This window comes from Poecilia formosa, unplaced genomic scaffold (genome assembly GCF_000485575.1).
Source record: "Poecilia formosa unplaced genomic scaffold, Poecilia_formosa-5.1.2 Scaffold61, whole genome shotgun sequence".
NCBI classification, from domain to species: Eukaryota; Metazoa; Chordata; class Actinopteri; order Cyprinodontiformes; family Poeciliidae; genus Poecilia; species Poecilia formosa.
In genome coordinates this window covers 545,002-557,385 of record NW_006800000.1, presented here as the reverse complement: position 1 = coordinate 557,385, position 12,384 = coordinate 545,002, and the positions used below count along the sequence as shown (strand labels likewise).

At 38.2% G+C, this 12,384-nt stretch overlaps 1 protein-coding gene across 9 annotated transcripts in view; it reads left to right on the top strand.

Moving 5' to 3' along the window:
- The window catches only part of tjp1a (tight junction protein 1a), a 111,485-nt gene that overhangs the window by 37,252 nt on the left and 61,849 nt on the right, over positions 1 to 12,384 (top strand). Inside the window, exon 1 of one of the 9 annotated variants that reach the window (XM_007554039.2) lies at positions 7,646 to 8,130. The exons of the other annotated variants lie outside the window; for them this stretch is intronic. Coding sequence (XP_007554101.1) covers positions 8,107 to 8,130 — 24 coding nt within the window. The 5' untranslated portion in view covers positions 7,646 to 8,106. Of the gene's footprint in view, positions 1 to 7,645; positions 8,131 to 12,384 lie in introns of those variants that run through there. 9 annotated transcript variants of the gene reach the window in all.

Here is a 12,384-nt window from a genome sequence, read left to right as displayed (position 1 = left end):
TCTTATTTCTTTGATGTACCAATTCCTTGCAGATTGATTCATTGATATCAGCCCCACACTGAAGGATTTCTTCTTAATGGTTAACATTTTCGCTGTGGTTTTGTTTGTATGTTTTTTTATTCTTTCTTCTTTTTTTTCTTTTAGGTTTTACATATTTTCTCAGGGAAAGTAATCACTAAATTTATTTGACAATCTAAAGAGCTAGTCTGTAAAAACAGTGATTATTTGTCATCTTTTGCCTTGTGTAGTAAATTCTTAATTTTGCCAGGCATGATATAAATGTAAAAAAAAAGAGTTGTAAGAGTTGTGAAGAAAAACATTTTTTTACTTTTTATTGTAAATTTAGATATCTTATAGTTTGTTTACAGTACCACACTTTACATATTTTTATCTGTTCTGTGGAGGTCAGTTTTGCAGTCATAAAGATATATACAGACTCATGTCATTCTTCCCATGTATCGGAGAACTTTAATCTCTAATCTAAATCAGGATGTCACAGTGTACTTACAGAAAGCTTTATCACTTTGAGAAAAAAACAACTGTTTTGTCCAGTACTGCAGCTGTGCTCATTTCCTTCTGGTTAAAAGTGATAGTTATCTGCAGAGAACAGATGAATGGATGGAGATGGGCTTGAATTGATGTCTGAATGTTATCACACTTGTGTGGTGAATATTTTAAAATATTTACTTCATATTCTGATTGTATCTTACCAGGTATATTTAATCAAGATTAAACATCGGAGGTCATGCTAATCTGAGCATTCACTGCGGTGTGGGGAACGTGCTGTAGTGTAGCAAAGAGCAGGGGTGTTTGACTGCACCAAGACCCTCCTCCTGCCTCTGATTGGTTGTTTCTGACCATGTATTTCTGCATGTAGCAATAAGACCACAAGGAGACAGCAAAGGAGCTTGATTTTTTCTTTTCACAGATTATCTTTCTCATGATATCCTGTCATGACATAGTGACAGTTTTAATAAATATGTAACAATCACATTGTCTATAAAAGTTACTTACTGCAGCTTTAAAGGAGAATAACAACTAAGCGTCTCCCTGAAGTCATATGGCGAGTCAATGAGTGTGATTGTGTGTGTGTCTTGCGTAGGAACTCTGCTTGGCCATGCAGACAGATCTGATAACATGGCTGACCTCAGTGCATTGTTTACATTCAACACAGAGCTGCAGCTCTCGCAGAAAGGCTGTTGAGGATTTATTTTGTTTTGATGGCTTTAGGAAAAATTTGGGGGAATTTTAGCTAAGAGTGAATCAGTCTGTGTTGATTTGTTCACTTTTGTAGAAAAGCTCATTGTGAGATGACACTAAAAATAAATCAGCTGGCACTGAATAACTGAAATCTCATTGGTTCCGCAGACTGGCATAGTTTCCCTTCAATGTACTCAAAAACTGTCCAAAATTTATTGCTTAATTTTCTCGGTTTACTTGTCAGGAAATATGTACATGGATCCAGTTGGGCAGAAAAAAAGATAAAAAGATAAGATACTGAATTTTTTTTTTCTTTCTTCACCAACTGCAGTTTTCGATAGTTTTAGGATTAGATGTGTGTCTGCACTGTGGAACAAACTTTTAACTCTGACAGGAGTTAATTGCTTTCCCACAGCATGACGACATAAAACCTACAGTTTCTCCATGTGTTAGACTCATAAATCTTTGCCCTTGCCTTTAAAATCAATTACATGCCACTTAAAATATGTGTCGAACTGCATTTTACTGCCTGCCGCCTGCTGTCAACACTGCAGCTGTTGTGTAGCATGTGTCTGCTACACTAAACTAAGGATTTACACCATGTGGCATGAATGTTGCCCCAGTCCTTGTCTCAAAAAATGTAGAAAATGAATACATCCAGACAACAGTGGAGACAAAGGTAGCAGTAGTAAGAAGAAGAAATTAAAAAAGAAGAATAGATTTAAAAAAAATTAAGTTGTTTCTGATGGTGGGGGGAAAGCGATGTTTTTGTGCTCTTTTAAGTGTGTAACAGATTTTTTTTTTTCTGGCTGCATATGATTCAAAACAACTTTAACCTAGACAGGATTCAGATTTTTAGATCAAGGAGAAAAAAAACTACAAAGTTAAAGGTTTGCATATTGAAGGTCAAAGGAACATTCTGATGCACAAATAAAAACATCTGATTTTTATGGCCTTGTGCAACAGTCTCTAAGCTAACTGCTGTGTTTGCTGCAGAGCAAAGTGTGTGCATGTGTGATGTTTGGGGTCAAGAAAATTTCACATTTGAAGAAGTTGCCAGCGAATGTTTTAGAGTTTTGCTAATGGCTCTTAGGTGTGGTCGTGTGGTCTCCTGCCTGCTGTGTTTTGTGAATTTTTTTGGGGAAAAAAAGTCAATATGTTGGTCTTGGACTTTACAGAGAAGTGCTTAAACTCCTCTAGATTATCTGATTCAGATCTGACCAGCCTCTCGGCTGAAACCGCCAGCTATAACACTACAGTCATTGTTTGATTTAAGAGACAGACGCTTCAAACAGCAAACCTATTAGACATTTTTACATCTGCCAATGGCAACTAATGCTAGACTTTTCTTTCTTTATATAATCCTTTTAACTGATGGTTAAAAGAATGTTAACCATCAGTGAATTTGCAAAGTGTTGATTCTGCTCTTACGCTCTTGTTGCAGTCTAAATATTCACTGTTACTCCAGCCAGTCAGCTGAACCTTTATTGCATCTCTCTTTAGTCTAACAATGGTGACATGTCGTAACCAGCATGTTTATGTGAGGTCGGGTACTTTTTCACTGATGACATATCTTTGACACAAAATCTTTTTTTTTCGTTTTTTTTTTTTTTTAGTTTTTGGTGCATCTAAAACCATACTAAAGAAATGACAACTCTGCACCTCTTCATATTTTTCATTAAAATTCACATCATTACTTATTCTCACTCTGTCACCAAATTGCTGAGTTGCCTGCATATGCAGCCACGCCAGCGAGTTAGAAACCTCCCATACTATGTCAGCAAGTTCATGCTCCGATCTGTCACTCTAATGCACCTAGATGTGAATTGGCGATAACACATTACCGAGACAATTTTTTTCCTCTTTTTTTTTTCTTCCTGTATGAAAATTTCCTTACATTTGTATGTTATTTCATGAAATAATTTTCCATTTCTGTGTGTTGAGAAGTCACGGTTTTGCTTGTCATAAATTTGGAATCACTTTATATCCAACAAATGTACCACATACAAAAACAAGAAGGTTTTGAGTACAGTCTGTACTTGTTGGCACAGTTCAGATATATTGTAATACTTTTATTTTTTTTAAAACAAATAGCACTGGGTTGGCAACCAAATGCTACTTAAGTTACATTTGCTTTGTATGCTGCTGGAACAATGAAGGGAAAAGGTTGAATTGTTGTTCATGAGGTATTTACTGCCAAACCTCTCCCTTGTTCACCCTCTCTCATACACACACACACACACACACACACGCACACACACACACACGAACACACACGCAAACACAGGAATACACAGCACACTGAGCTGAGTGTGTTGTGGATTTTACCTTGGGATTTGACGTATTTTCAATTTACAGCCTCGTTCTGCACCAAACATTGGACTTGTCACACAGCAGGAGAGCATGATGCAATGGCCCAGTTTTTTTTTTTTTTTTCCTCTTTACATTTACATCTTATTCAAGGTTACAGGGCATCAATCTCAATGCACAAACACCTGTGTTTCTTAGCATTCATATTGATTTAGAAGAAGAATATCAAGCTGCATTAAACCTTTACTAAGCCATCTGTTATGATGCACTGCAGCAGCTCTTATAAAGGTATCACTAAGAAGCAGAGGGAAGTTCAACCGGGTTCACTGCAGCAGTTTCAATTTTTCCAGATTTAAAGGACACTTCTCTTTTGGGACGAACAAACGTAAAACACGAGATACTTAAGATTTTTTTCTTTCTTCACCAACTGCACCTTCAGAAGACGTAAGGCATCCTGATTCACTCCTATCCGTGAGCGACCTGTCGTGGTAAATTTAGTACAGTCAAAGCTTTCCCCCCACCCCCTCCTCCTTATCACTAGAACTATGTGAAGCTAAGTGTCGCTCAAAATAACAGCACTTCAGACTCTTCTCGCACTAGCTTACATTTCTTCTGCAGAGTGCAGTAAATTTAAGAATATGAATGACAGAGATTTCAGCTCAGCCGCTTCTACTTTTAGCTCAGGTTGCTCATATCTGTTAATATGTTAAGTAGAAGCAATGTTGTTTTTTTTTCCTATCTGTGCTGTGCCAGTGGAAACAGATGGGATTTTACTGCCATGTCAGGCTGTGACTGATGAGCCTGTGTGAGTAGAAACAGTAGACATTTGAAGTAGAAGACCACCTGAGAGCCTTTCTTATGAACAGGTCTTATGTAGCTCTAAGGGTCATGTTTGTTTTAGGCAAGATGGAAATCAAATGTTCTCCTCTTCCTTGGAATAATTTCTAAGTTTTATTCAGAACAATCTTATCTTTTTATTTTTAGCCTAGATTCAGCAACAATCGCTGATGCTTTGAAATGGAATTCATATATTTTAATAAGTTATTAAAGGTTTTTAATCTAACCTTAAAACCTGTACCATTTTCATTTCTTAGATATTTGATATTTTTTGTTCTGTCTCCAGCAGTCATTGGGCAAAAGACAGGACAGGTCCCCCAGTCATGCAATCTAAAACTTCAAAAATACAACGTAAGAGTTAGTGTTGTNCCTTGTATTTTGGCCTTGTATGTTTAAAGCTTGTGTCTTGGATGGGTTACTCTTGGAAAACAGGTTTTTCATGGTTACATTGAAATACTTTTTTTTAAGTAATTCACATTTCCATACAGTAAACTGTTTACTCCTGTTTAATCAAGATTTGAAAGGACTGTGTCTCAAGATAATAAGCCGAAAATTAATTGATTTTGTTGAAATATGCTTCTGTAAACAACTCTTACCATTCAATTGCTTTAAAACCTGCATTATGAATAACTTTTACACAGTCTAGATTGAAAACTTTGGGGGCTTTTGGGGGACCAGACGGTTCATATTATTTATTCTCTGCTGGAAATTAGGGTCAGGAGGGATCATCCATTTTCTCTGAAGCCTCTTAACGCAGGACAGAAGAAAACATAGAAACAACATCTGCTTGGCAGTCCTGCCTCTCATCTCGGTCGTCGCATCAGCTTCGTTTTTGTGTCATGTGAGTGCTTCTTTGTGCATCAACGGCCAGCAGCTTTAGTTGTTTTTTTTGTTTTCTTTTTTTACCAAGTCTGTTTCACTCTACATTAGCCTTTTCGCTGCAGGAGAAGCTGGGTTGAGTGAACCTTGTGATGTGTTCCAGTCAGCATGGGCCTGCATGTTCGCCTTTGTTTCCATGTGCCTGCTCTTCCATGAGAGCACCTGAGCTTTGAAGCCGCCTGTTGTCCAGAAGAGCCATCTCCGCATATGTGCTTGTGTTTGTGAAATAAATAAAAGGGAGAGCGGGAGAGAGAGAGAGAGGGAGAGAGAGAGAGAGAGATGAGAGCAAGGATGCAAGTAAAGAGGATAGCTTTGATCACGGTGGAGTGTCACAAATGTCTTGTTTCTGTCTGTAAGAACATCTGAGCTGCCGTCACCGTAGTGGATGAAGAGGAAGTGGTGACCGGCGGAGGGAGGATGTTACTCTTGTCACTTTAAATTTGATCGTGACCAATTTCAAGCTCTGGATCTTTGATTTTTGGTTGGATATTGTTTTAAGGGGACACAAGAGTTTTAACTATGCTCAACATTCTTCTGTCAGCACTTCTCGATCCTGAGAGGCGTCTGAGAACTTTCAGACGGAGCGAGAGGCTTGCGTCAATCTTAGTATGTATTATTTCTGTGGATCCAACAGTTTTGTGTGTTTAATGTCTGGTATGTATGCATTTGAGTAAATGATCTTTCTCAGGAAATTGTGGCAGTACCTCATGGGAAATCTTTTGTTGGTTTTTCTATACATTTTGTGTGTTTACCTGATTAAGTAAGGGGGCTTAGAGTTCTTCCGTCTTGATCCTCTTCTCGGCTTTAACGAGCCTTCGCAGAGGTCATCCTTTACTTTTCACCTTCAAGGCATGTCTGCTGCTCCACACTTGTGGTATTTTTGCCTTGCAGGATTACGCGTGGTGGGAATTAACTCCTTATGGACCACCTACACAGCTACCAAGCCCTCCTCCACTCCTGAGGAGAAAAGAAACAGAGGAAGTGATCATTAGGAGGAGTGAGATCTGGGGAATGCGATTGCTCGGTTTGTTTGGAAAAGACAGGGTGTGACTGTGGGTTTATATGCTCTCAATTACTGTAACTGCAGAAATTTTAAAAGTTTAACATTTTGTGTTGCTCTTGTTGTCCAATTCCTATAATGCACATGAGCTTTGCTAGGAACAAACTGTGAAACAATGCAATCTGAGACTGTAGCATCCTGTGGGTGGGGACTGGTTTAGGAAGTAATAGGAACTTAACAGAATGGCTTATGTGGTTTCCTGTAAGGTAACTTATCAACCACAAGTTTGGCTTTTTTCTTTTTTCTTTGCAGTTTTGAAAAAATAATTTTAAACAAACTTATTTTGTGATTGTTCAAAAGAAGAGGGACATAGGCATTGTCTTAATTATACCTTATGCAACTAAGCGTCTTAGCTCACTACTCATATTCTTTAAAAATATATATGTTAAGGCATTATGAGCTATGATTTTTTTACACAACTATTTAGCGTGCCAGTGGCATCGCCAGGGGGTCCTTCCTATACAGCAGGATGCTGACAGTCTGATTCACAGCTTCAGGTCTGGAGCTAAATTAAACTTCACAGAATCTTAACTTTTTTGATAATCAAGTACAAAATTTAAACTACCTAAATTACCAAATGAATAAAATAAATGACCAAACCTGAACTGAATAGTTCTATGTTCAACATATGTTTTTTTTAAAATAGTACTTGTTAATATAGTAAGGTCAACAAGTGAATGAAGTTTATTACATTGCATCATAAGTTGTGTTTTATGCAGAATAATTGTTGGGGGAATGTATGTATTTTGGTTATGTGTTGTAGTGAGAGGTTGGGTCTTTTGCTGCCCAGGGCACAACAAAAAAAAAAAAAAAACAAACAAACAAAAACGCAATAACTCAAAATACATGCATTTCTTCCTAATCTTCTCAAAGACGTGACAACAACATAAAAGACACTCTTGAAGTTCTCTTTTGATTTTGTTTTTAGTGTCCCAACATTGTGAGTGGGACTCATTTGACCACACGTGTGAACATTTCTCTGATGCACCCCTGCACTGTACTCCTTTCAGTAATGAACGTTGCACATCGTCTCCCAGGGAAAGTGAGCATTCAGCATCAACAGGGACAGCAGTGTCGCTTCTCCTCATTGTATCCCAGGCTGTTTATCCACAGAAACTACCGAGAGGGGGGAGACTTCAGTCCCGGCGATTTTAAGTAGCTATCAAGGAAGTTATTTAAAAACGTCATGGATAACTTACGCTCACGAGAGTTATATTTAGTGACAAAAAATATTCCTGACACAATGTAAATTGTCGTGAATGGACGACGGGTCGGGGTTTCTTTTTAGTTTCTGACCCCCTTTTTCTGTGGAATGGTTTGCTCCGCACATACACGACACGGCCGTTGCTCACAGAGCCAAGAGCAGGAGGGGGAGAGGTTTCCTCAGCCTGCCGTAGCCATTGCAGCATACTGTCCCACTGATGCCTACTCTCCACAACTTTTCATCCAGAGGTTAGCCACGGAACGCCACAACGAGGAGAGCTTATCCGTCTTGTTTTTTTTTTATATATATATATTTTTTCTTTCTACCCGACTTTCTCCCATGATACCATTCCCAGCTGGACCAAGGTTGGCGTCACAGGCGGCGAAGATAAGATAATGAACTTTGGACTTCCCGCACGGTTTTTCGTGACATGTTTCCCGTCGTCCCGGATAAAATAAAATAACAACGCAGCCCGGCGTGGCGGCAGCTGCTGGGCGAAAATTGCGCTGGAAATCGGGGGGGGGAAAGAACAGCGATATAGCCCAAGCGATTACTCAAAACAAGCGTCGGGAACAACTTTAACCCTGCTGCTGTTGAGGCGGAATAGCAGAGGAAAATGTCCTCCAAAGCTTCAAATAAGGTGGGTACCTGGCCGGAGAAAAACCCAACTCTCAACGTTATGCTGCTGGCTTATGTAATACAATATAATGTGCCGGACGGCCTAGTAAAAGCTGCAATGAGGGACAGCCAGTTTAACTCTACATTAAGAGGATAACTTTTACACTGCTGCTTGTCGTAATGTAATATGGGGAACGCTAGTGGCGTTTTTGTGTTAGTTTTTTTTTGTGCTTTGGTTTTATTTTGAAGTGAACGCCTACTGTCAACTTGTGCTACAACTGGGTGTGCTGGGTTTTCTAAAATAAATCATGAGGATTTTTTTTTTTTACTGGTTGCAGCTGATATTGAGCAGTCCTATGTTTAGAGCTGGTCTCAGTAAAGCCACCTGTTGATACATGGGGTCCTGGTTTTATTAAAGTTGGGGCTGGGGGATCCTCGTAAATCTGAAAAATAAACTCTGCGGTGAGACCCTCTTTATTACATATGAGTGACTGCTCTGTCTGATGGGTTTTTTTTCTCCCAAAGTTTTAATTAATGATCTTTAAGGTGATTGAACCTACACTCAACTAAATCTGTCCTGCCTGAACACCCAGCATTAATCACATTTGACTTGCCTGTCAGAGCTTTCCGTTATATTTGCTGACTCAATAAGTTTTAAAAGCCCTAAAAAATTTTCATGATGACTTGCTCAGCTTTTAGTATCTCCTAAAATAATAACTCATTAATAAGACATCTTCACAGAATTTCCAAACAGGTTCACTTGAGGTTTCAAGACCTACTTTTTCAATTGGAGTCAACTACATCCCCAAATACATTTTAGCCTGTTTAAAAAAAAAAAGGGGTCCTAAAACAACCCAGAAATGGGGGAGAGGGGAGTTTGATTCTCCTTAAAAGTTTGAAAGTACTTTTTTAAAAAACTGGACTAATTAGACTGAGCGTCTGATTTTTTTTTTTTTTTTCTCCCCTTTTGGGTTTCCCACACCTTCTTTTTTCACTTTGACAAGTATGGAATGTGAATTGTTTGTACGACAGCAGGAGTGAAATTCAGGTTTGGGCGGTTGCTCCAGTTAGACGAAACCAGCTGCATCATGTCAACTGATGACGTTACAGTACTGTACATGATGGCTGGGTCACACCTTCGTATTACTTACTATTGCACTACCGGTCCTGCTTGTAACCAGCCTCCAACGGCCAACGTTTCCACTTGTTTCAATCTTCTTGTGCTTATGATTTTGGAATCTACTCCTTGTGTTTTTGATTGCTGTTTAACGTCATAGTGTGTGTGTGTGTGTGTGTGTCCTGAAAGTCAGGTCGCTCTCTAATTCCTTGAATGCAGTAGTCAGAAATTGCATAACACACTTTGCTTCATGATAAATACTTCTTATATCAATGAGAAAACAAACATTTCTTTTGTAGTAAGTTGAAATAAAAAGAAACCTCACACTTTAAAGACTAAAGTTCTCTTCAGGTTTTTGAACAGAGTGTTTCCTGCCTCTTACAAGTGCTGCTCTTAGATTAATGAGTTCTGTAATTTTGTTCCAGACATAAACAGATCAGTTTGCCTGATTCTTAATGACCTGAAGTAACAGTTGTTGTCAGTGGTGTAGTTTAAAAAAACAAACAAAAAAAAAACAACTTGACATGAAAAGTGAACATACCCATGTGCTTTTTTTTATTGATGGATTTATAACTAGTAACTTTTTTATTTATTTATTTATTTATTTATTTATTGATGTTTAATTGATGTTAGTCAATTAAACATAAATTAAAATGTAAAACAAAATGTAAATATGTTTTACATTTTCACATTTTGACTTTTCATCGCTACTTGTGAACATCATTAGTAATTTAATTATAAAACATTAGGTGAAAAGGTTGCAATTTTGTTGTGGCAAAACAACTTAATATCAAATCAATAAATAAAAAGAAGATAAATTAAGTCATTTATCAAGCTTTCTGTCTATTGATCCACACACAGAAAGCCTTTGTAGACTGAATACATATTGTGTAGCAAATATTTTTTTTGTTTTAATGAACCAAAAAGTCTGTTGTTGCAGATGAAAATATTGCACTGTATTCACAGTACGTGGCCATAAGACAATGAGTGTGCAACAATTTAACTTTTATGTCTTCATGGAGTTTTGTTTCATGGCACAAACCGAACACAAAACACGCCAAGCTAGAGCCAAAATCACTGAATTTTTAACATTTGTCCATTCTTTCTTTGTTAATTTACCACCACTTTTCTGTGAATTCATTGCTCCAGCTTTGTTGTGATGTTTTCGATTAAATCTGCCGGAGCAAAAGATTCACAACACAGAGACTTTTAAAAATTACATGAGCAGAGCAGCGGGTTTTATAATTCAGAGGTAGTTTTACCAAAAACGTTTGGAAGCAGAGGCTAACAATTGGTCCTTTGCAAACATGTCACCTTAGCACGGGGGTGCCCAAAGTCGATCCTCGAGGGCCGGCATCCTGCAACCTTTTAGTTCTCTCCCTGGTGGTAGTAACAACCTTTTCAGCTTGTCAATATTCCTCTTAGGCCTTCTAACGAGCCATCAGGTGCATTAAACCAGGGAGAGAACTAAAACATGAAGGATGCCGGCCCTCGAGGACCGACTTTGGGCACCCCTGCCTTAGCAGATTGAGGCACCATGATGGACGTTGGAAGTAAGGGACTTCTTCCAACGGCAAGGTTTCAAGACCTACTTTTTCAATTGGAGTCAACTACATCCCCAAATACATTTTAGCCTGTTTTTTTCTTTTTTTCTTTTTTTTTTAAAGTGTCCTAAAACATCCTTGAAGTGTGGGGGGGTGTTGGTTCTCCTTAAAAGTTTGAAAGTACTTTTTTAAAAACTGGACTAATTAGACTGAGCTTCTGATTTGAACAGAGCGACTAATTTGTCTGTGGAAGTAGCACACAGTTGGGGCTCATTGTCGGCAATATGTTCAAAAGTTGGAAATGGCTTCCTGAGAAACTTATGCAAAGGTGTGTACCTTCTTCCTCTTGACGTGTTTGTTGATTTGATCAAATTGCTGACTTTGCCTGAATTAACGCCACATAATTTTTATCATTTTGTCAGAAATGGTGTTTCCTGTTACACTGGAGCGGATTTAATGTTACTGTTTTTTTCATACTTGTGAGGCTGCGTGATGATGGGGCATTTTCTTTATGATTACTAATAATTTGACATGTACCTTCTCCATAATGCAATATTTGACTTCATTTTACGAAACTTACTTACTTATAAAGTATATGAGCATCAATTTTCATTCCTTATAAAAAGTGTTTGCTGCACCGAGGGCTGCCAGACCTCACAATTGATGGCTGCTATCGATCGCCGTCTTCATTCCTCATCAAAAGGTTTACGATAACTTTTGCTTCCTTGCCTGTTTGTGTAGCTTAACATGCAGCACCCTACAACCATTTATACAGTGAATTCAACTAAATAAAAAATTGATTAGACTATCAACTCTGTTCACAGGAATTAATGCACACATATGATGTTTTTACGTCCGTCTTGGCAGAGTGGAACTTTTGCACGCTTGACGTCATGGGCAAAGGGCCAGTCGTATAGTTGTTGACTAACGATTTCTGTTGATGTTGGGAAAGTAGTGGTATTATTTATTTATTTATTTTTTAATCCAATAGGTGGACACTAAGCTATCGTGGATAATGACATTTTCATGTGCAGTGGCTCTGAGGTGTCGCATTAATTCTTCTGATTCATACAAAAATGCATGAAACTGACTTCAGAGCCAGGATGTAACCGTGACCATCAACACCCGACGTTGTATGCAGTTTTTAAATTCCTGGCATGTTGAGCAAACAATTCTTGGGAGTGCAACATTCTCGACTCCCAACTGATGAGGCACGGTGATGAATCGGTATTTGTTTCCTGTAAAGCCAAAGCTGATGATGAACTGCAACAGAATGTTACTGTGGCGTGATAAAGGAGTAGCACTTGTACATCTTTTGGCCTCACGTCTTGGAAGACAACACTGTTGCAAAAATACTGACAGTGTGTCCTAAGGTTAGAGGGATGTTTTGTAAATGGTTGTGAACGCTTGGCAAAAGTGAGTAAAACATTTTTTCGTACTCCTATTTTATCTTGCCTTTAAATTTTTTGATATGTTATGATTTTTTTCTGTTAACATAAAAACATATTATACTTTAACTGGATTGATGGTGATGCAGAGTTCTTAATCAGGCCTCTGAAACAATCTGACATGTTTTTCAAACCATTCTACAAGCTTTTAATTTAATGTTTAAAGT